Raw genomic sequence first — 25,389 nt, 5'->3', positions numbered from 1 at the left:
AGCACCTCTTTGCAGTTAAATGTCAGTTTAGCAGATCCTAGGTTCAAGATACCTGTACCCTGTACGGGTCTGTTACATTGCATCACATCTGGAAAAGTTTTGTGCCAATTTTAGGCTAGTCATTTTCAAATGCTTGTCTATATACATGTGTAAAATTGCATGTATCTTATGTGTTTGGTTAGGGATATTTTTAGTGAAGAACTTGTCCTGAGAAACAAAAATTATGTAATCCAGCACTGGAGTTTACTGGTGACATGTTGTCACTCTTGTGTGGCAGCCACTGCAATTAATGACAGCAACTTTTGATGACTTCTGCTTCTGGGCATTTATTTTAATAATATATTAAAACTTAGACAAGCCTTAAAATGTTTGTATTCCATAGTGTTCACTTGTGTCCACTGTCCCACTGGTGAAGCATCCTGGCTTGAATAAGGAGACAGTAAGGGTGGAGGAGGGCACCCAGCCTTCAGGGTGCAGATGAAGCACAGGCTGTATTTGGAGCAACAGGCTGAGCACTGAAGGTTAGCAAAGTGCACTGAGAAATTTGGGACCCTATGTAGCTTTTTCCCCTATCTCCAGCCAATTGATACAGCAGGAAGTTTTGATAATAATTGTGGGAATGCTGGCAGTCCTGATATGCCACATGCATTACAGAACAGTTAGTTATCCCAAAGGGATATGTATTTTTTTTAAGAAATCAAACCACCTTGTACTTTCATTAGGCCCTAGCATTGTTTTGTGTGAATTTCTCCAGACCACTTTATCACCTACACCAACCTCACCATGGTGTCTCCTCTTTGTGCTCTTTGTCTCCACCCTCTCGCAGGGTAGGAAGGAGAATTGTGTTTTCCTCATTAGACTTGCAGTGTGAGAGGGAAAGATTTCTTCCCCTTGGTATTTTTTGAAATAGCAGGGATTCATAAACACTGTCAGGCACATGTCGGTGTTTGTGGGACCTTTTTCCTGAGACCCCCTCAAGTAATATAGTATGCCTGATAGACTAAAGTGTTATGTGGATCTTAAACATCTGTTTCCAATGTCCTATCAGAGTAAAGATCTTGTTTATTCCAAAGCAGAGATTTGTCAATCCCAAGTAATCTTTGCTTGGCAGAAACATTTCTTGAGAAAGAAGAACAGCTGTCAGAAAGTGAATATCTAAGTACCAAAGGCTAACTTATCTTCCTTTCCAGAGGCAGCAGTGATCCATTTAATGCTGCCTTATCTGCATGACTATGTATTTCAAAGATTAGGTAAAAAGCTGCAGATTCTGCTAGAGGATATCTGAAGAAAATTTTCTGGGCTGTTAGTCTTTCGCAGATGAAGGTCTTCTCCTTCATTCTCTTCTCTCACACCTGTACCTTCATTGAAAGGCAACCTTATATGTACATCTTAGTAACTCTTATCTCATTTCTTTGAGCTATATTAAGCAACCATACTCTGTAACAGTCCTGTCACATAATTATTTCTAATACTTTGAAGATACGCAGCCTTAAATGTTTTTTTAATTACTAACAGTTGGGGGCAGATTCACCATTCTGCTGGTAATAACAAAGCAGCCCAAAAATAAAAATCTATTTTAGATTTTTTTGTTGTTGTTGGCAGAGCAGCTGAAGTGAGTTGATGAAAATGCCTTTATTTTGCAATGGATTTATTAATTCAGAAGAGTACTATGAAGATTAATACAATTTTTTTAAATACCAATATACCCCCCCTCATTCTCCCCAAAGCAAACCCAAACTGAAACAGAAGCAAAAAGTCAATCCTTCTGACTTTTCTGACTCTGATCAGAGTATGATCACTTCATGGTTTTCCAGCTAAGATTACCTTTTTCCATGCTGTACTAAAGGCAGCAGTGCTGCAAGGAGCATTATGACCACAAATTCTGAGTCCTCTCACCTCTTGTATGATCTTTACAGTGGTGGAGGCTGGAAAGAAGTGATTTATCAATGAAAACTTTTGATGTGAGCCCATCCTCTATGTTGCTCCACTTAACAGGGCTGCCATGTGTGAATTAATGAGAAAAGAAGGTTTTCCTCTGTCAAAGGAGGTTCCCACATGAGCCCTGGGACTGATTTTATTTATCCTCTGTTGAATCACAATTAGAAACAGTTGCTCTGAGCTTTGTTGCCATCTTGCTTCTTCATAAAACATGAGCTTCTGCTTTAACTGGGCTGCAGCAGGATGAGAAGAGCCTGCCTCTGGCTGGAGCCAAAACCAATTTTGCACTATGCCGAGGCTGACTACAGTGCTCTGAGAAATTAGATTTTTCTTATTTGATGTAGATGCATCTCTCATAATTTAGTGAACTTACATTTAAACTTATATTTAGAGAACTCATTTTGTGTTGGTCATTCAAGTAGGAGAATATATAATGTGGTTTTTAAGCACAGCAGGAGTTGAACTAATTTCTTGTAAATGTGAAATGGAGATTTTCCGCAGCTAGGAGTTATGACTGATACCTTTATGGCATTATTATTCACTTGGTTTGGAGATGTAATGACACCTTTAACCAAAATCTGATTCAGGAAAAAAACCAAAAAAAACCAAAAAATCAGTTTCTCTTTTGTGTTAAATATTACTGCAATAAGATGGCTTCAAATTACAGGAGAGTTCACTCAGGATGAAGTAATTTTCCAAAGTAAATTAGAATTATTATAATCTTTTCTGAGAGAAGATGACTTCAGAAAATTTGTGAATCTGGGCCATATTATCTCTGTTTCAGTTCCACCTGTGAAAGGCAGAAGTTCCTAATTTGTAGATGTAGTATACCTTATTATTTGTATAAAAACATCTGCATTTCTCAGAAGAAAGGCATTACATAAGAGCAAGAGAGGGAATGACACCTGAAATGACAAAATCCTTAAATAATATATTGAAGAAAATGATGCTTGATGGCAGAATTAGGTGCTATGGAAATGAATATCTCTGATAGGAAAAGACATCTAGTTAGTTTCCTATTTCCAGACTAATTTTAGGTGTGTGCTTTTTGTGAGTCATACTTCTTAAATCTGACAAAGAAAAATAATTTTTACATGCTTTGCATGTAAAATACAGATAAACTGGAATGTGTAAGTGAATTCCTCAGACAACAGCCTCTGTAACTGTGGTATTGTATGGCTGTTAAACACTTTGGCAGAAAATACACAATTAGCAATCCACAGTCAGGGGAGTCACTACATGACAGTAGCCATGGGTCCTGACAACATTTTTTTGATGTACGGGTTTCTTTAGTACCTTTTTTGCATTTCAAATATATATACATACATATATGCTGTTAAATACTAATATTTCATGTTTATGGAGTGATTGGGAATTTGACAAATGTGTTGCTATCATCAGTGGCTTTTTTCCCTAAGGCAAAATTAAGGTAATGATAAAATAAAATTTACTCTCATGCTTGGAAATATTATTTTTGTTTCTCAATGGTTGCAAATGAAATACAATTTATGATGTAGTATGTACAAATGCTTTGTGGCTTGTAGGTGAGACAGTTTCCTACAACACTGCTAGTAATACAGGTTATAACCTAAGTTAGGTGTTGAATGGGAATGATCAGGAGAGTCACGTAAGATGTGTATCCCTGCTTCATTGTAAATGTTAATGTAGATAGGTGAGTGAATGAAGAATGATCCAGGGCAAAATAGAAATGCCTCTTTTTTACCTTTTGGAGGCACTAGAGCAGTATTTTGCTGATGGAGCACAGAATTTCTTTCTATGGGAAAAATGAGCATTTACTTGATTGATATGCATCTTTAATTAGGTGGTAAACAAGAACTTGGTTGAGTATATTTGGTTCAGTATGAAATTAGAATTGCCTTTGAAAAAGATACAAGAAAGAGCACTTTTTTTTTTTTTTTAGTCTTTAATTTCTCTTTTTACTGGTTGTAACTCATTCACAAAATAAAATGCCTTTCTGTTTTAAATATAATTCTTAGCTATTTTTTATTACTGAATTGTAAAAAAGGCTTTAAAGAGTAAGCTGTCACAAAAACCCCCTAGAGTGCAGTGACATGTGCTACCATAATAGAAAGCTGCACTGATATTTTATGCCTACATTATGAATTAAGAGAAGAGGTGATGATGTCTACAGAGATTACCATAATTAACATTAAAGGCTGAGAGCTAACTGTCCCCTGTGCCTAAAGAATACTTGTGATATTAGAGAAAAGAATAAGAAATAATGAACTCTGGAACAGAATTCATTGATTGTATTCTAGTAAAATAGTCCTGATCAAAAGGACTTAACATCAATAAGAGTTCATCCTTTGATTTCAGTACTTGGGGTTCTAAATGTGAAGTTATCTGCTCATTTTATACATTAAGTAATGAAAATATTCAAAGGCACATTTTTTTATATGTTTATCCCATAAACTAGGATATCTGACTTCTCCTTTGAATTGTTTTGTTGTACTGAGCTATAGTCTGAAACTAATATGAATTGGAACCATTGTTTCTTACCAATGGGAATCACCTTTTATAGAATGGTTCAAAGGTTAATTTTATCATTTGTCCTTTGTGTGTCTTCATTTTTTTCTACATCACCCCCAGCTGGAGCTGGGAAATGCTTTTACTAGCCTCTGTTGTGAAGGAAATGGATTTCAAATCAGCATAAGAAGTGACATTTATGCAATTTTTTATTTGAGTTCTTGAAAGTGAGGAGGGAGTGTGAGGCAACAGGACCAGAAGTGAGAAGGCAAATGATAAGGCTAGAATTTGATTTAGTTTTAAGATTTTAATCCTTATTTGTTTTCATGTATGTAATTTGGGTGTTCTCTGTGTTGGCTAACAAATGCATTTTTCTTCCTCATTTGTTGTCCATCCAAACAAAAAGCTTCTCCTTTTCTGAACTCCCCACACTGTGCCCTACATAATAATGGCTAAAACCAGGAAAAATTATTCTGTTTTTCTATGCTTTGTGATCTTGCTCAGGCAGGATGGCACTCAGCTGGGATAGCTCAAGCCAGGCTATTATTGAGTTAGCTACAAATCTCAGTCTTGTGAACTGTGAACAGAAATGGAGTTAGGATGTGCCAGCAGTGCAGTCACATGCCATGAAGTGGAATACTGTGGATGAACTAAATGGCAGGAACTCTCTTTTCAATTATTTTGATTTTTTGAGCATTAGCAAGTAGCTGTTGCCAGCACAGCTCTGGTTCTCTGGCCGTGACCTACTGCCTGAGCACCCAAAAGGAGCTTGACATGGAAACTCCTGGATGTCACTCATTTCTAATTGCATTTCTTGTGAGTGCTGTGGTAGCAAGGGAAATCTACCTTTAGAAAAGGTGATTTTGCCAGAAGAAAAAAAAGTCACTGAGATTCTAGATAAAGATTTTTACATGACTGTCACCAGCATTTGAAGTCCCAGTATTACTTCCACTTCCAGTGACTGGTCTGTCAAACCTGATGAATGGCTATTAGCCAGCAGGCTGCCAGGTTTGTTGCTTTCTTCAGTGACAGAGGCACACAGATTTTTGGCTGGACATTGGGATGAAGCTGAAGTAATGTCTGATGAACAGTACACTAGCTATGTGAATAAGCTAAAGAAAATTTTAGCATGGTGTCTGGTTAGTCTTGAGAGTTTTTTCTGGAAGTTTTTTTCCTGTAGTTTTCTTAACAATTCTGCCATTCTTATGTGGTTTTGGCATTGGGTGTTTGAGAATTTTTTATTTAGAAAGATGATTTTCTGGAATGAGTATTTTATTAGTAAAATGGCAGCAAGCACAGTCTAGCTGTTGATGAGAAGATGAGGCCTTTAATCAATTGGCTGGTAATAGGTAATATTTACTTAAAACCACTGTTGATCTTTAAAATGGATCTTTTCATAGGTGTGCCTCCGCACAAAATGATTTCCTTATTTCTTAAGAAAAACTTACAATTCTGTGTCATTCTGGGAGAAAAAAACCAGAAGGGAGATTGGGAACCCTCCATGGAAAAGGCTGGAGGAGTAAACGTAGTTCTGTTTTTCTCTGTGGGATATAACAGAAAAATGTTGATAGTCCAGTAAGTATGAATTTTATGTGGGGTATCACTGTTAGGGAGCAGAAACTATTGTTGCTTCTAATTTCTCTGTGTGTTTTACTGTGTCTCCCTGCTGCTTGTTCATATTTATTCTGGAGGTTTTCAGCCCTTTTTGCTGCCTCTTTACTCTTTGAAATTCAGGCTGTCAGCGAGGGAGTAAAGTTCTGTCTCCATTGGAAAGCAATTTGCTGGTGTTGCTGGCTGTGAATGAAATTGACTGAGATTGTGAAATCCTGGGCAATTTAGCTCACAGCTGGGATGACAAGGAAGGGGCAGCGTCACTCTCTCACTGAAGACGATGTTCCAGTTGTCTTGCAGATATTTATTTCCTCCTGGCTTTTACATCCATTTATTAGGTGCTGGTAATTGCTGGCATTTCTTAATGCAGTTTATCCAGAGATAGCAGAACTCCTTCTGAAAAGCAGAGATTGTGTACACATCCTAATTGGTATTTTGCTTACCAGGAGGGAGTAAATTCAGGTTGCTGGTTGTTGTTGGAAAAACTTCACTAACACAACTCTGTAAGTTACACCTGATGAACCTGTTGAACCAGAGATGTGTGCTTGCAGAGTAAACCCCCTCTGCATCACCTTCCTGTGATTTTTTTGCAGGCATAGCTCCTAGGGCAGACAGGACAGCCACCCTGAGCTGACTCTTACAGAAGAGAAGCCTCAGAAAGTGATACCATCAGATGTTTTATTACTACCAGATGGTTTAGTGTTTACTTACCTGCTCAGCGTATACTATGTTTCTGAAAGAGGTGATGTGAAAGTCAAGAAAATCTGAAATAAACAACTGCTTAGTTATTTTAAATGAAATGGGAAAAACATTAAAGATACTTCATTTGAAACAGTAGCAAGCTATAGCTATCAAGTTATGAATGCTACCTCCATCTTGAATTATTTTTGTAAATGTTGAGAGATATAAATGTAAGTTTTCATGCTTAAATGCTCCAGATATTTACAAGGTAATTTTAGAAATGAACCTCCATGTGAAAATATGGAGAGCCGTACTTAAGGGATAATTTTTTTTTATTAGAAAGGAAACTGGAATATAGCTCTAGTTCCTTTGAAGTGTGTCTCAGAAACATAAGTATTTTATTTCTCAAGAGTAAATAGAGATTATCAAATGGTTGCTGTATTTTCCCATATATAATTTTCTCTCTGTAAGGAAAAAAAAAAAAACAACAAAAAAATGAACTGCATTTGTCTTCCCAGGGAACATATTAAGAGGCTGAACTGAAAATCTCTTGCTCCCTCCTTTAATGCTTGTACTTTGGGAAATTTAATTTCAGGGAGTCAGGTACATAATCCCTGCTGTTGTTCAGAAGTTTAATGTGTGTCCTCCCATGAACTGTGATAAAAATTGAGTCAAATGTCATAGACATTGCCAAGCTTTAAGAAATGTGTATTTCTTTATTGGTTCAGTAGACAGCATGGTTTATAAGTTTAAATGAAATGTCTTTTTTCTTTGATGTGAAAAACCTAGTAATAGAATATATGATTTTAAGCATCAAGAAAAGTATAAAGGCAATACATGCATTTGAGTTTTAATACAGACACAAGAAAATGTGGATTACATTAAAAAATATTTGAATAGGTGGTTTTTACTTTCTCCCTTTCTCCCCTTTCCTTCCCTCCCATCCATCAGCTGTGGGTCAGCAATGAGGCTCTCTGTGACTCTCATTCAGTTCAGGGCTGGATGCTGGGCACTAGTACAAGGGGATGGATGTTGGTGGGCTTCTAGAGCCTTTTCTTTTTTAATTATTATTTTTTGGTTTAACTAGCCTCTCTGGGACTGCCTTTTTAAAGCACTTCAGAACAGTTCTATCCAGTGCCTTCATTTTCCCAAGGTGATGATCTGATAAGGAGGATATGCAGCTTCCCTAACAAAATAATTTCTCTAATGGTCCTTCTTTCTGTGGTCTGGCTGCCAGCTTGGGGGGTTGGCTGTGTGCAGACCAGTCCTAAAGAATGTTAAATACTGCTTTCACTGCAGAAGACTGAATTTCTCAGCTTCCTTATAACAATGAGTTGCTTCAGTCTGGTGAGATAAAAGGGGAAAAAGCTTCTCAAATATATCTTTAGTCTTGGTAATAAGGTTATCCAGTATGTTTAACAAATGCTTAACAAATGTACAAAGTCAAGCTTCAGATGAGAATGTAAACACATTTAAGCAAACTTTAGTAACAGTAGATCACTTTGGAGTATTTGTTCAAATGCTTGGAAATTTCAATTTCCAAGCAGGTTCAGTGATACTGCTAGGAAAAGAAAGAAGACTGAAAGAAAAAGAAAGAGGCCTATTTAAAAAATAGAGAACCCCTGGTAATTCATGTCAGTTTTTGTGCTCCAATAAAAACTGCAGCATTGATTATTCATAGATTTAACTCTCATGATATTTTCCCATTTTGTCATCCTAGATGTCTTCAAGACATTCCACTATACTTTCTAGTTTTGTGTTAAAAAGAACATAGGTTCTTCTGGTTCTTCTAGTACCATCCCAGCCTCAACATTTGATGTTGGCTGCTCATCCACCAGGGTTATTAATCTTATGTTTAGAATCTAGAAACAGGTACATTATCTAAAATGAAGTTTTTGGACAATTTTTTATGGTATCACTATACACAGGTTATTCTTTTGATTTGGCTTTCCTGTGAGAACACCTTATTTTAGATGTTTATGTAACTGATGTGGTGTGGTTAATTCCATTTTTCTCCATATTTCTAAGATGTTTCCCCCAGCCTGTACTGTTCAAGTATGTATTTGTCCCTCTTTAAAATGCAAATAAATGAACTGATGTGTGTTTAGAAGTTCTGGATAAATTCTGGAAGGAACACAGATACAGAGCTTATCAAGGCTGTTTGCAGATGGTACCACAAGGGATGAATGTGCATCTTTCTCTGACTGTTGGAGTTCTGAGAGATTCCATTATTTTGTACATGTGCATTTGGTTCCATGTGGATCACAAGGCCACCTAGCAATAATCTGTGCTTTGCAATTATGCAATTTTCATTAATATGTATTTGTTTCTGAAGCATTGGAATTTATTTCCATTGGATCTGAAATGCTACATTTTGAAAACTGGATCTATCTTTTATTGTTTTCCCAGTCTAGATTCCTAAGCAGCTGCTAATAGGTAAACTCTGAAAGAACACAAAATATATTTTTATTAATGATTCCCGAATCTTCTTGGGCATTAACCTAAAGTTCATTTGTAGCAGTTTGAGTCAATTTTGTTGAGATGATTTAACTTACAGGTGCCAGCAGTGGCATCATTCCCATTGCCAAGCATTAATGTTAGAAATTCTCATTCCTAATGCCAAGAGATTCATGGTTTATTGCTGTCTGGCTGAGTTTAGCAGCCTGTTGTTCTTGTGTTTCCGGGTATTCGTTCTAATTCAAAACAAATGGGAATGTTGGCAGTCTAACGGAGACATATGTAGGAAGTAACCATTGGCAACCATGGCTGCATCAGACAAGATTCTTTAATTGGAGCATTTAGGCATTAATGCTCACACGCCAATGGAGGAGTCCTTTCCTTTCCAGGTTGTTCAGTACAAGCCTTGGAACCTGATTCTCTTCTCAGGCTGTATTTCTGTAATTGGCACACTGTCTGCTTTCAGAGAATGTTTATAAAATGAAAGTGCAAGAAGAGTCGTTCCTTACAAAAGCAAATTTTGTTTTCTGCTGCATACAGTGTGCTCCTTAGGCATCCATTGAAACTTGTGTGTATGTTTGAAAAGAAATTCTGGCAAAGTCCTGTAAGGCTAGGTCTGGACACCCCATCCTACAAGGCATTGGTGTGCTTGTGGATCATTACTTTCTTATCTTCACAGTAGAAATACATAGAAAAATGTGACATAAAATATTTCAATTTGAATACAGGGAGAATAACATTTAATCTTCCATATTTCAGTTCTGGCTGTGTAGGTGAAGTCTTGGGTGACCACATTACTTTGGATCATATTTAGACCAGAGACAAAATAGATTATAAAAAAAGTATAAGAGATAAATTATTTTGCTTTAAGCTTTTTAATGGAATGAAGTGAAGAAGGAAAAAGAGTTTATTTAGTGGGTCTTTTCACTGTATAGGTTTGAATGTACTGCAAGGTTGGTAACAGCAATTCCACTGAACTTACTGGAGTATGTGAGCTTAGTTTAGAGACAAAATTAGACAAATTGTTGTATCTGGAGAAAAAACATGCAATGAATGAGAGTGGTTTCCACAGGATGTGCAACTTTTATGCCACTGGAGTTGAAACTAAATAAATTGGTTTCTGCTACCATAGTTTGACTGCTCCTGGGATAGACAGCATAGTTTAATGAAGACTAAGAAAGAGGATCTATTACTATTTGTAAAAGACATTCAGGAATTACTACACAGGAGGAAGAAGAATTATTGAAATTGAACCTTCTTTAAGATGAAATGGATATTAATTGCTTCTGAATGAATTCAGAGTGTAAATTAGAACAAGGTTTCTGTCATCAAAGGAAAGATGTCTGAATTCTGGCATGACCTTTCAAATAGGGCAGGAAGGACAAGGAACCTAAATTATTTCAAGATGGAACTTGATAAATGAATATAGGTAGTGCTTCCAGAAATGGAAATTAAAGTTTATGATTATAGTATCATAGATCATAGGCTCAAAGAGACCTCAGAAAGTATCCAGTCCATTTCCTTGCCCCAACTTAATCTCAATTACATTTAAATCATTTCAGGTTTATCCAGCCTGATCTAAAATATGATCTCATCTTAGTGATGAGACTCTACAGGCCTGTTACTCTCCCATTCAATTACCTCACTATTCCAACCATTAAAAAGCTTTACTAATCTCAATTTAAGTCTTCCTAGTGCAATTCAAGTTAATTTCTTCTTGTTCTCTCCACAGAAGACTTGGAGAACAAATTAGTATCCTGCCCCTCTATAGCCCTTTAATATATGCTTGGAAACTCCTTTTTTCCCAGAATCAGAGTGGTTGACTTTGGAATATCTCAATATGTTCATTCTGATATTAGTCCTTGGATCTTTCAGTCTTTTCTCTGAAAACTTGTCTTCTAGAACTCTGATTGTTTTGGCACTCTCTGCTGGGCTCTCCAGCTCTCTGTTTCTCTTCCTTCATCCCATTTTTCCTGATGATGGTCTATGAGTACTGAATGCAACAGAAGGATTATTTTGTGACTTTCAAGCATAGTGCTACTACTTATCCAAATACTATTGTTATTTTTGCAGTGTGGGATTTGATTTACTTCCCAGATGTCCACATGTTTTCATCAAATAAGTTCCCTGCTTTGGCAGGGTATAGGGTGTTAGGAATGTTCTCAATCTCTGCATCTCTTATTATGAGATGTTTTTTGGGAGTTTCTTCTAATAAAGCTCTTATGTTCCTTGTAAGGGAATGTTTGGGATTGCTGTGGAAGGGGAAAATGGGCCATAAAGAGAAAATTTTGTGGCTCTGTAGATTAAAGTCTTATGTGACTTTAATTCTTCTCATGTGGATCTTTTTATCCTGTACCCCTGGTGGCTTCAACACTGGGACAATCCTGAAGCACAGACGGACTGCAGCAGAAGGTTGTGAGTGAGAAGAGCTGGGCTGTGCTTAGGCATGGGCACAGTTGCTCAGTGTCTCAAAACCTCAAGGCACTGTGGTGCCTGCTGTAAGAGCAGTTTGGTGGGTAAAGGGAGCACAGTCAAACCCTTTTGTGCCATCAAACTGGTGCTATGGAAATCCTTTCCTAAGACAGCAGAACCTGAGGGCAGCGCAACACAGGAACGACTTTGCAGCTGAATGTCTGGGTAATACTGTATTCCAGTTACAGGTTTGATGATATTCTTACCTGATTTATTTTTAGCACATTGTCAGCCTGGGGTCAAATCTTAATGGCTTATTTGCTTGGCATATCAGTAAATGAGGTAGTTTTATGCCATAGATTTGTGAACATGGAATAAGTAAGATAGTATTAAGCATAAGACTCAGAATTCAAGGGCTTGAGAAATTTTGCATATTGCTAAGCTGACAAAGTGTTGTTCTAAAGTGATAAAGGCAGGTGTTTCTTTCTACATTCCAAGTCTGCTCCCATGTGAGAGGCTAGATAAGTAGTTCAAATTACATCTAAGTAGAAAATTTGCCAGACCTTAATTGCTTTTCATCAGAGTTCCAAATAAGAAGGAGAAGTAAAAAAAACACCTTGGAACTACATTGTAGCCTGTTTAATTCTCTTCATTTGAACCCCTGAGGTAGAAATCCTAACTTCACAATAAACTGCACTCTTTCAGTGGTAAAGCAGAACAAATTTATAAGCAATGACTTGTGTTCCTTCTACATTTGACATTTAGGTAAGAGCAATTTTTTGTTCAAGAATATAAGTAGTTTCTACAAGGTCTGCAGCTGTGTCATTTCAGTAGGATATAGTTTTATCATGAATCAGTCCTTTTCTCTGGTGGCTTCTGCTAAGGTTATGACCATTTATTCCATCTTTCTTGATAAAAGTGATCTTATTAAGCCTGTTTATTCTATCTTGGAGTCAGACCATAGCATCATCAAACCTTGCTCTCCTGCTCTGGCTACTACTGCTTGACTCTGTGCTGGGAAATGAAGTGCATCTGACTGTTCCCAGTCAATCGTGCTTAAGTCAGACCTCTCATCGAGAAGGGTCCATCAGTTTGTCTTCTGCAAGGAGACTTTATCAGTAAATCAACAGGAGAAGGGATTAAGATCACACCATTTAGCCTTGTGCCCTATGCAATATGCAATGAAATGTTAGTGTCATAACCCCCCAGTCCCATATCATTATTTCATTGGCAAGGAGGAATTTTGCTGAGAGATCTTTCTGTCCTTTGTTTAAACAGACTATAGTAAGACCAGAATTCCTGTGCAAGACCAAACAAGGGACTCTGTTTTGGTATCTGTCCATGCTGTCCATATTATGGAGGAAGACACAAGGCTAAAAAAATTATTTTTAAAATTTTGCCATTTTTCTTATCTCTTGGTAGTTACTTTATAGGTGAAGCTTTATGGAATTTGATATTCTTTATATCTTTTATTTAGATAAAGCCAGTTGATTTGGCCTTTTCGTACATATGATCTTTAAACAGTGGTTAAATTCCCTCTTAAGGACGTTAAATCCTTAGTCAGCCCTCATTTGAAAGTATTTTCACAAGAAATTGCTGGAATCTACTGAATCGATTTTTAATATTTTTCATTTTTCTGTATCTTTCTATATACAACAAAATATTAGTAAAAAGTTCAAAGTTTGAGTGCACAGAGTGATTTTTTACACCATTACTATGCATTTTTGTTACTTTCATTTCACTTATTGGTACAGGCTCATATTTCCACTTTGATCTCTTTATAAAGCAATGCTTTCACCAAGTGTCACTAGAAGGAGGTACTGTTTCCCTTTTCATTTGATTACAGTTAGCTTAAAATACAGTGATGTGCATATGAGATTATTTATTCCAAGACATATTGCAGAGATGCATTCATCAACTGTGAATCTCATCTGCTCTTTTGCTGCATATTCATTTAGTTTAATTTGACACCACTGGCAATTGAAACTAATAATGGTTTGGACAATCTTTGGTCTCGCCTTGTTGAGTAGGTTCATCTGTTTGGAAAGATGTTAACTTGAAAAAGGGATCCCATGTTGAATATAGGTCAGCAATGACATGCTGTAGAAGAACTGCCAGGGAACTTGAAAGAGGGATAAAGCCTTTGGAGCACAAGAAGTAAGTAAATGATAAATAATTGTTGGCTCTTCTCAGAAATGTACTCTTTTCAGTACTGGGCATAACATTCAAAAAGAGAGAGAGTCCAAAGGCAAGCAAGAGTGATCAGATGCTTTGAATATATGGCAAGTGTGTGTGTGTGTACGTGTGAAGAATGCAAAGATGTGTTGGAGTGTGTTAGTAACTTAGAGAGAAGTAAAAGGGTTTTACAGAGTGGAAGGAGATAATCTGTTCTTTGTGTCCATTATGGATACAAGAAGGTGTGTCTATGACCTGTGACTGCACTATTCATATTGGACAAAATTCATTTTTTTCAGAGGTGAGGATAGTAATCAGTCTGTTTTCTACACATCAAAGAATATTTGAACATGCTCAGATCTTCCAACGGAGAAGAGAATTTGGTAATTTGAAAATTCTTCTCTGTCTGTGAATGCATTTCAGGGCATTAGACAGCAATCTAAGTAGTGTTTCCAGATTGCTCTGACAAAAGTACAGGAACCCATCTGATTTCTAGGAAGTGCTCACTGTCGCAGGTTCAGAGAAAAGAACAAGGAAGGCTTGGAAGAGAGATGTCTAATTTGGTACTTCAGGGAAGGCACACTCAGACCTATGAATAAGCTGCTATGTGTTAGAAGGATGCCACAGGCAAAAGAAGGAGCAAGCACATACAGGATGATAGTTCTGGGTCATCATAATCATAATTGCCATTTAAAGTGATGTGCCTTGTCACAGGGCAGAGAATACAGAAAAGATGAAAGAGCATCTCAGCTATAGCAGAGGATTTCCTATATTCTCGCTTTGAATGTGCCCAAAGCAATACTTCTGGAAATCTCTTTTTTGTGTCATGTGAGACAGGGAACAGACATCTGGTCTCTGAACTAGTTTAAATTTGGCTGAAAGTTGAAAACTTCTATGAAGCTTTTGGTTCAGACAGATCATAATTTTTGATTAAAAATCCACCTTATAGAAATTCTGAATGAGTTCCTACTCCAATGCCATCAGGGGAGGAAATAGGAATGCAGTGTAATTGGAAACAGTCTCTAGCAGTTCAAGTGCTGCAAAAATCGTCTGTAACGGAGTTGTACTTCAGGCCTATGTTCCCTTTGGGCTACTTGCTTGTAGTGGTACCAGGGTAATAGCACTACATTGGTGCAAAAAACCCACTCTGTATGCAGAGAAGCAACACAAAATTCTGGGGATAAATTGACTGAATTATATATTTTGCTCTTCTGGGAATGCAGAAGTTTTGCTGCAAGTTCCATGTAGCTGAGGTTGCACACTATACCTTACTAGGAAATAAGAGTCTTGAGGGAGGACAGAGTCAATTTAATCATTATTTTGTTTGTTGCTTCAGCTAAATGGCTTTGTTTTGTTATATGTGTATTTTAGTACTTATCTCACTGTCATCAGATGCTTAATGGGATCTTAGGAAGTCTGGTGTAGAAAAGTGGAGTGCAAGCTTTAACACAGCTACCCCTTCACCTGGCACTGAGGGATGATTCAATCCATCACTTTTCATTTAATATAATAGACTGGACCTTGGTCAAAAATATCACTGGTATAAACAAATGGAATCATTGATAGATCATTGTTGCAAATAACCAATGACAAATACCCTGCTATTTTTCCCTAGTTTTGCAAAGTCCTCTCTTTTGATTAAAGCTGACAGCTATCAGGATAAAAGGACACCTGTCAATACTTGATAGATATTCTTATGAAATGTGTTCCTAAAGTGCTAAAGCCTATCCTTTTCTATAAGAACTGTAACTCTTAGAGGGTTGATTAATTCTAGGGTGCATTCTAAGATGCCTTCTCCTAGCACACTGATGATTGCTCAGATCTGGAAGCAAAGACCCGAGTCATCCCAGCTTGCAACTCTGCATTTTAAGGAAATTTCAGTTTAGGATCTGTTTGTCTCAAAGCATTATTAGCAAAAGTAAAACTGGGGATGCTGAAGAGGCAGAGTAGACATTGGTGTCATGGAGGAAGAGCTGACTGCCTGATGCAGTAGCCTGCTGTCTTCCCCTAGGTCAGGTCAATTCCCTGGAAATCACATCCCTACAAATTCAGTTGCTGGGCTGTTTGGTACTGTACTAAGGCTAGGAGATATGGTGTGTGATGCTTTGTGAACCAGCCTGAAAATTAGCCTGCACCATTAAAAAAAATTCACAATGCTAATTTTTCACTGCCTCAGACTCATTTTCTCCTTAGGGATGGAGAAGAACATTTGCATACACATTGATTAAATGGAATGCATTTGGTATTTTAGATGTATTCATTCTGAATTGTTGTATATAATATAACAATGTTATATATAATTCACTCTGAATTGTCATTTTAATCCAGACTGTGCAGGGTCCTGGGGGGAAGCCAACAAACACAATATATGTCTACATCATTGTCGTGGTTTGACCAGGAAGGAGTGGGAATTCTGGGAAGCTGTGGTCAAACCAATGAAGGTTTTGGGTTTGAGACTGGCGTCCGGTGTGGCCAGTGGGGTTTGGACACACCTCCGAGAATACACAGGGGTTAAAAGCAGGGCACTGCCCTTGGAACTCCCTCTTTGGGACATCATCGGGCGAAGAGGTCAGATCCCTTCCCCCGCCCGGCCCGCTGCTGCTGGGCGGGGGAGGGGCCGGCCATGCGGTAGGCCCGGGGCCTGGACAGAGATGGGGTTGAGGGGGCTTCGGGGGGCTTCGAGGATGGAAGGGTGGAAGATCCCAGAGAGTCAGCCCTCGGGCAGCCAGCGCCCCCCCCCCCCCCCCCCCCCCCCCGCCCCAGGAGAGCAGCCAGCCAGGAGGAGAAGGAGGGAGAGTGCCCGGCCGGAGCGGCAGCGTGTGGGCAGCGTGCGTGGGAGTCGCTCCGGACCGACAGAGACTGAAAACTTTTAACCCTTTCTTGCATGATTGGGGCCTTGCAAAAATGCTAATCCTCCTCGAAGCTGAATAAGAAGGGAGATAAGAGATGAGATGTGGAGATGATTGGATGGGGAGAGATGATTTGGAGTGGCCTTTTGGCTGGACTTTTCTCGTGGCTATGGACTCAGTTGTTCCTGTGACACAGACTGCATTTAGGGGGAGGCAGTGCCTCAAAACCAGGAAGGTTCTTCGTGAGGACCCCCCGGCCCCAGGGGGTTGGAAAAATATGGGGGGGACAGATGTCCCAAAAGCAGAGACTGTGCCTTTTTGGAGTGAGACAAGGCATCCTTGAAAGACAACCCTAAAAGCAGTTCTGATCCATGTCTCAGTGGTGAGAGCACTGGGCATGGAAGGACGATGTTACAAGCGGCAGAAGGACTTTTTTTTTTCCGGGCGGTGCCGAAGTAACAGAGAAGCACACGAGGTTTCAGTGTGTTTCCAGGAGAAGCCTATGGAACGAGAAGGACTCCTTTCCTCTTCATGAACTGATGTTTGAGTATACTAAAGTGTCGTACCGGGTGTTTTGGGAGAATGTATTGGATTGGGAAAGTCAGGTGGTGGGGAGGAGGAAAATGGTTTTTTTGTAAGGTTTTCAATTCTTTTCTTCTTTTTCCTTATGGTCTTTCCCTATTTTCCTGTAGTTTAAGTAATAAAGTGTCCTTTATGTTTAAGTTAGAGCCTGTTTTGCTTATTCCTGGTCACATCTCACAGCAGACACCAGGGTGAGGCATTTTCATGGGGGGGCACTGGCTCTGTGCCAGGCTCAAACCATGACAATCATTAAAAATAATTTAAGTGTGCTGGAAAAGAAATGTACAAGTGTTTGCAGGGTGTTCCATGCTTAGTCAGGGGTAATGATAAATAATTGTTGGTGTTCTCAGTTTATAAGTCAAAAAGCAGGTTTTAAATATGTCAGCCTTCTGTCTGGATTCTGTAAAAATAAACTGAATAACATTTTCCTAACATTCAGTCCTTGTTACCACAACCTCAAGCTTCTCGCATTAATTCATCCATTGGACCCCTAAAAGTCCCCTTAAGGTAGGTAAATATTGTATCCTGGTGGGGAACTGAAGTGTAGGGCAGGCTGAAAGTAGCTGACTGAAATTACCTATAAAAAAGGGCTTATAGACAATCTTCAAGACTTAATCTCAGAAGATCACTAAATAGTGTTGATGTTTAAATCACTGTAGGTGATTTCTTCATTGATAAACTGTCTCTGAATTGACCATGTCTTCTAGACCCAAACATGGTTCATTATCCTTGATGCAGAGAGTAAAGATGTACAATGACAAAGTGCCATTTTTATATGAAAGCAAAGTTTCAAGTAGAATTTTGCTAAAACAGCATCCTGTTTTGATATTTTGAAAATCATCATTGATCACTAACAATTTCCCAATATTTTTTGATGTGCTTAGGGATCACATAATCTGCTGCTGGAATACACCCACATGTGAGCTGGAAAGCAGTGGCTGTCAGAGAGCTCAGAGCACTGTAACTTGACAGTTTAGAGGGGAACATAAAAGAACTTTCTTTCCCATGCCAAATGGTCTTGTGGCTAAAATCTAGCTACCTACTGAAATTCAGTGGCAACTTAAAGAAGGGCATTAATGATTAACTTAATGATATAACTAAAAGTTATATCATTATATAACTAAATAATGATATAACTAACTTAATGACATAACTAAAAGTTATATCATTATATAACTAAAAGTTATATCATTAAGGAAAGACATGTAAAAATGAAATGACCACATTCTTGCTTGGTTCAGTATGTATGTTTTCCTGATCCTCAGCATAATGAAACCGTCAGTAGGGCTATCAAAAAAATCTATATATAAAATAGAGCTGCTAAACTCTCCATTAGTCTCTGTACTCCCACATGCATCAACCCCTTTTATTCCTTCCTTCTGATGTCAGAAAAAGGTAAGTTTTGAATTAGATAAAGATAAATAGGAATATAGGTACTGTGCAGTAGGATTATCCTAGAAGTTTTACATAAATTGGCTGATAGGACAGCTCTGCAGTATTGTTTTCTGCATGGCAAAAGGGTGGTTAAGGCTTGGCCAGCAAGACCAAGAATTAAAGTTGTTTGTAGGTGGGTAGATAAGGGGCTGGTAGACCAAGGTCAAGGCTACATATTGATCCTCTCAAAGGCTAAACTTTAGGACCCGATCATAAAATTAATTCACAAGAATTGCCTGTCCTAAATACATCTCTTAGGTCATTCTCTAGTGTCTCCACTTGTTCAGTTAATTGTGGGGAAAGACAATGATAAAAATTTGGTAAATTCTTCTGATTGTTCAGTAAATGCAATTAGTATTGTGCAATAGAGGAGGTCTTGTCATGTACAAGATCTGTTAGGCTGCAAGAACAAAATAAACAAATGGTCTGTATCCCAGGGGTCTTGCAGATAGCACAGCTGTGATGTTCATCCATTAGAAAATCATTAGGGAAAAAATTATATAGCATTGGTTTACCAGTAAGCAAGAGTACTACTCAGAATTTTATTTATCTCAGGAATCCTTTAGTCACTTTTAATTTAATCACATCCTAGAAAACACAGATTTTTTCCTCCCATCAAGGTAATTTAGTGCATTAGATGTTTCACAAAGTATCAAGTGAATTACATATGTATGAGTCTCCAGGAAAGCCTTTGAAGGAAGGGTACTAATGTTCTTATTCTTGAAATAATATCCTCATATTGTCACAAGTTATTAGTGATACTGCCATTTCTCTGTCCTGGGAATGGAGCTTTGTGGCCATTGCTCATCTCCAGCCTCTGTTAGGGCTCTGTATCTCACACTGAGCTCCCTGAAATGCCCTGATCATGGTGGAAGGTTCCTGGGGCAGGTTCCTGACAGCAGTCACTCACTCAGGTTGGGATGGGAGTTGCTGTGGAAGGGGGGCAGTGAAGGAGTTGTTGCAGTGGAGCGTCACCTATCCCTCTGATCAGCGGGAATGCTTGAGCTGGGATGTTGGATCTTGGGCAATTCTTGAACATGTATGTGAAACAAAAACTAGGTCAAATCTTTTCAAGTGATCTCACTGTTGGAACATGGTTGAAATGATTATTTGCTATGTTATATGTTGGTTTGAATTGGTCTCAGTTACCACATATTGATATCAAGTGCTTTGTCCCATTGAAACAGGGGCTGTTAAGGCCAAAGGCTGTGTTTGTGTGGCTAGTATGCAACTCACCATGAAAACAATAACAACAATTATTGTTAGAACAATAACAATAATTACAAGCAGGAAACAATAATAATTAGTTCTTCTTGGATCTGAATTTTTATTTTTTATAATATTACAGTACTAATATAGCAGGATTTAATAATGACAGTCAATTACAGGTCTTAATTAAATGCTAGTACCTATTACTGTGAACAGTAAAATGGAAATAGCTACCTGATGATTTAAGAGTGCTTTATAGGCTCCTGAGAAAAAACATTAAAAATTTCCTTAATTGTTGCTGAGGTTAAAATTGGGAAAGAACATAAGGCATGCATGGCAGATGTTTTATTTTTGAGAATCTAGCTTTTGTTGTAGATTTGCATGTAATAGTGTTTGCTAAGTTTGTAGTTAGTAGTGCTACAGATTTGTTGCAATTAATAAGGTGTGCAAAGTTTTATGTTAAATGCAGGGGTATTTTGTTTAGCTTGTAGATTACATGTTCAAAATTGAAGTCAATGGAAGCACAAAGAAATTAAAGTATATCACTAATAATTTCAGCATCTGAATAACCCATTGTAGATGCCATCAGTTTAATTGCATGTGCATATTAAAACCCCTCATTTGAAAACAAGTTTCTAAATATTCAGTTTATAATGTCAACATCTGTTGAAATATGCAATAGTTTTATGATAATTAGCAATGGGAAAATCATAGAAGTCTTGAAGTTTGATTTAGATAAACAGCCATATTTCTGCTACTTTCCCATCCTACATAAACCTTGTTTTCCTGAAAAAATTCTGGTCCTTCAGCCCTTGAGGGAAGCTATACATGTGTTGTAATTCTGTATTTGTTTCCCACTAGCCTCTAAGAGACCAGAGAAAAATTAGAAGAAAACGACTCATTAATTTTCAAGTTTCATCACAGAAGGGCTGTTCAAAATGCTTTTTTCCCTACTTCCCTCATTATAGTGGTAGCTAAAGAGTTGGAAGACTTCTTTCAGTTTGACTTATTACTAAAGTAATGCAGATTTGGATAATGTGAATTCTTTAGGTTGTTTTGTTGTTGTTTTTGTGGCAGGATTTTTTTTGTTTGTTTGGGTTTTTTGTTTTGTTGGGTTTTTTCCTCTCTGTGTGTGCAAACTGAATCAATCTTCAGAGTTTTTTTATTTGAATTCCTGATGTTAGTGAGCTTTCACTTCAAGCTTAGTGATTAACGATGCGTTGGAGACCTGTGCTATAACTGTGCTCTGAAATTTTTTCTCAGCACATCTGGCTCTTTGGTGTAGTCTGGGAGCTTGATCCCCAGTGTCAGACATCACCAACTCAACTGGAACAAAATAAGTTATAATGAAACAAGAAGTTTCTTACTGCCTGACGTGAAAAGTCTGTGCTTAGCGGTGTTTGTGTGATGATGTCAAGCAGGTTTGGAACAAGAACACTGCTGAACTTGGCAGTTTCCTTAAGATACTGTAATCAACCCCACTCTTTTCTCAACGCTAGGATTCTGCCAAACATCTGGCTGGGAAGCTGTCCTCGGCAGCTGGAGCATGTGACCATCAAGCTGAAGCATGAGCTGGGTGTCACAGCTGTGATGAACTTCCAGACTGAATCTGACATTGTCCAAAATTCCTGGGGCTGCAACCGCTACCCAGAACCCATGAGCCCTGAAATCCTCATGAAACTGTATAAGGAAGAAGGCCTTGCCTATGTCTGGCTGCCAACTGCAGACATGAGCACTGAAGGTAATGCTCATGTCACTCTTGCAGTAAATTAATCGCAACAAACAGTTGGAGTTAATAATCTGTCACTTTCATGACAGCTGGGGTGGGGGGGAGGAGTTCTGTGCACATTTTGCATGAAAGTGCAGCTGGAACACAAGGTATAGTTTCTTTGTGTGCTGTCTTTAACAAATTATTCATATTTTCTTGTAGGCAGAGAGGCCATCTGAAGTACTTTGTGTCTGGCAGTATTATTTGTGTTTGCGTTTAAAGCCATCTGACATCAATAACTGCTTGACTGTTTTTACTTTCAGCTTGAGTTCAGCCTACATAATGAAAGTATGCTGTGTAGGTGGAAGACTGCAAGTTTGCAGAGCAGGGCAGCTTGCCACCTTTGCTGATTAAAAATGGAGAGGCAGTGCTGTGTGTCTGCTGTTCCCCTCCCAACAAACACTTTTTCTTTAAGTGTAGTATCCCAGTCTGATGAAATTCCATAGCAACATTTATATAATAGTTTGCAATTAATTGAAAATACTCATAGCACCTAAGCTGTAACATCAGTTACTAGTACTTTTAAGTCCTTGGTTGGAATGCTCAGTTCAAAGTCTTGTTTCCAGCCAGAAGGTTAGAAAGTGAGTGTGTTTTCAAGTGAGCAGCCTGGCAGCAGAAGTGAGTGCTTTCAACACAGGGAAATACACTGCCCAAATAGGTAACTGTCATATCAGCAACAGGACATCAGGGAAGACAGGAGACCTTAAAACAGGGATCTGAAAGGGCTTAATGTCAGTGCCCATATGTGCCATGAGGAAAAGTTGGGCTCTGCTGCTTGCAGCTCTGTTTCCCAGGATAGCCAGAAGAAAAGTGTCAGAAAATATGGTATGTTCATTCCTTTGAGAGTGAGAAAGGCTATTCTGTGTTGTTTGACTGTATGCTTAGTGCACAGTGAAATCATAACAGTTTTAAGTTGTACAGTAAAATGTTCTTCTGCTCCTCCTCCCTCCTCACTTACTGAATGTGGCCTTCATTGCAACGTTTTGGAAATCAGCAGTCTGTAGGTACCTTCACAAACCTCTGGTATTAAAAAAATTGAAATTTCAGTTTTGGCTCGCTAACTTTAACGCTATGTAAGTTGTGCTGTTCTCTATAATGTGCTGCCTTGTCTCAGTTCCTTTGAGAATGAATGTGCCACACACATCTGATGTTATCAGAATTTGTATTTAGAAGAGACTTGGGGCATTTTAGTTTTGTGTGACCTGATTCTATATTGCAAGGAAAAAAACAACAAGTTAGCCTAGAAAGAGATTTGAGAAAAGAAAGAAAAAAGTGGAATATGTCAGGTCTGCCATTGTATTTCACAATTCATCAGGCTGTGCAGGCAGAATCTCAGCCACGAGCTGACTTTGTCCAGTGCAAATGAACGTGCCTTGTTTTTAACCTTAGGCAGGATCCAGATGTTGCCGCAAGCGGTGTGCCTGCTGCATGGGCTGCTGCAGAACGGACACACTGTCTATGTGCATTGCAATGCTGGCGTGGGCAGGTCCACAGCTGCCGTCAGCGGCTGGCTGAGGTATGTGCTGGGATGGAGCCTGAGGAAGGTGCAGTACTTCTTGGCTGCCCGGAGACCAGCTGTCTACATCGATGAGGAAGCTCTGAATCGTGCTGAAGAAGATTTCTACCAGAAATTTGGGCACCTTCGTTCCTCGTATCAAATCCAAGAGTAGAAAAGCAGAAGAAGAAAAGGAATCCTTACATTTGAACCTCAAGGACTTAAAAATTTCTGTCTCTGGCACCCACCTCAACTCTTCAGATTATAAGCTTCTTGTAAAAGTGATGAGAATTTTGTTTAAAAAGTGCCTTAGAGGTTTTTATTTGCTTTCCTTAAGCTGACATGGTTCATGTTTTCAAGCCTTTTAGTGCAATTATGAGACCTAGAATCTGAAAAGGGAAGCAAGATTTTCTTTTAACTACTTGCCTATAGGAGCTGAGGTTTTAGGCTAGAGACTAAACAAGACGTGAGGTGAAATAGAGTTGGCAATAAAAAGTGAGAAGAAAAAAATATGAATATTGACTGGATTAAGATTCAGATTAGGATGGAGCAGATCATTATCAAAGCTGCTCAGTTATGTTAAGCAGATATTAGATTGTTGCAGTGTTTTGTAGTAATTCTGTAGACAAGTGGTATTGATGAGAAAGACCAGAAGGAAACTGGTTCTTCAACTCAGTGTTTAAAAACAAAAAGCTAATGTCTAATGCAGTGAACTAAGATTTGCACTTTGTCCATCTAGTTAATATTAAGTATTATGGGCTCCAGCTGAATTCTTGCATGACATCGGGATTATGCTGGGCTGTGGCATGGAGAGAGGACAGGGCTCCAGCTGTGGCAGCCTTGCTTTGTCGTGGGGCAGGACCACTGCTTGTTACATTATCCTAGGCTGTGAGTTCTCTGAGATGAAGCTGCATTCTGCCCCTCTGGTCCATGCAGTGCTGAACAGGGGCTCCCTTAGGTGCCAAGTCAGTCTGAGCAGTGACCACTGGGTAAGACAGGACCTACAGGAATTGTGTGATAAGCAGAGTGCACGACTGGCACCTCAGCCTCTGGGCTGTTGACCCAGATTAATATCTTCAATACAGCAAATGCTACTTGTGCACGCAGTGGGTGTGTGCTAGATTTAGCTCATTGAAGCTAATGCTGGGCTGTCTCTGGGCTGAATGAAGTCAATAGATTCCTCTGTAGGAGCAAAGAGCAACTCTGCAGAGGATGGTTTCTCAGGAGCTTGGCCTCAGTGTTAGCTTTGTGGATGATCCCTAATGTTTTCCATTGCTGCTTGGTCCCTTAGCTAAACTAAGCACCAACAGCTTCCAGTCCCACTCAGATGAAACTAATTTGTTATAAATTGAGTTCAAGAGAGAAGAGAGGATTAAGGATGCATAAACATTAAGAAACATAATTTCTATAGGTTTATTCTTCAGTGAAATCTCATTTTTTTCCAGGCAACTTGTTCCTCTAAAGATGCAGTCAGTGACAGAGTAGTTTAAGTAATAAATATTGATTTTCTGAATGCTTAATGGAGAAACTATTGGATATGAGCTGTTTATGGAGAATGTCCAAAATAATATATTTTATTTATCCTGTACTTCAGTCATCTTGAAAAGAAAAATGTTCATTTAAGTTATTGTATTTGTGGGTTTGACCATGACTTTATTTCTGAATTTTTGAAATAATACTGCCTGTTTAGAAAATGGATGAGAAAATAAAGACAAAATGACTATTCCAGCAGCCCATTTTGTCATGTGTCTTTGTGTCATGGTTTGAGCCTGGCACAGAGCCAGTGCCCCCCATGAAAATGCCTCACCCTGGTGTCTGCTGTGAGATGTGACCAGGAATAAGCAAAACAGGCTCCAACTTAAACATAAAGAACACTTTATTACCTAAAACTACAGGAAAATAGGGAAAGACTATAAGGAAAAGAAAAAAGAAATTGAAAACCTTACAAAAAAACTTTCCTCCTCCCCACTCCCTGACTTTCCCAATCCGATACATTCTCCCAAAACACCAACTGCCCAGCCCGGCACGACACTTTGGTATACTCAAACTGCAGTTCATGAAGAGGAAAGGAGTCCTTCTCGTTCCATAGGCTTCTCCTGGAAACACACTGAAACCTCGTGTGCTTCTTTGTCACTTCGGCACCGCCCGGAAAAAAAAGTCCCTTTGCCGCTTGTGACATTTTCCTTCCATGCCCAGTGCTCTCACCACTGAGACATGGACCCAGAGCTGCTTTTAGGGTTGTCTTTCAAGGATGCCTTGTCTCACTCCAAAAAGGCACAGTCTCTGCTTTT

The 25,389-nt window shown here is 38.6% G+C and overlaps 1 protein-coding gene across 3 annotated transcripts in view; it reads left to right on the top strand.

Annotated features, from left to right (window-relative positions):
* The window catches only part of EPM2A (EPM2A glucan phosphatase, laforin), a 37,194-nt gene extending 12,365 nt beyond the window's left edge, over window positions 1–24,829 (top strand). For all 3 annotated transcript variants that reach the window (XM_064708393.1, XM_064708395.1, XM_064708394.1), the window contains exons 3-4: window positions 21,335–21,576; window positions 22,993–24,829. In XM_064708393.1, the coding sequence (XP_064564463.1) occupies window positions 21,335–21,576; window positions 22,993–23,273 (523 nt within the window). In that variant the 3' untranslated portion in view covers window positions 23,274–24,829. The remainder of the gene's footprint in view (window positions 1–21,334; window positions 21,577–22,992) is intronic.
* Window positions 24,830–25,389: the final 560 nt, after the last annotated feature.

The sequence above is a fragment of the Zonotrichia leucophrys genome, chromosome 3, assembly GCF_028769735.1.
Source record: "Zonotrichia leucophrys gambelii isolate GWCS_2022_RI chromosome 3, RI_Zleu_2.0, whole genome shotgun sequence".
Taxonomy (NCBI): Eukaryota; Metazoa; Chordata; class Aves; order Passeriformes; family Passerellidae; genus Zonotrichia; species Zonotrichia leucophrys.
This window is presented reverse-complemented; position numbering and strand designations above follow the sequence as displayed.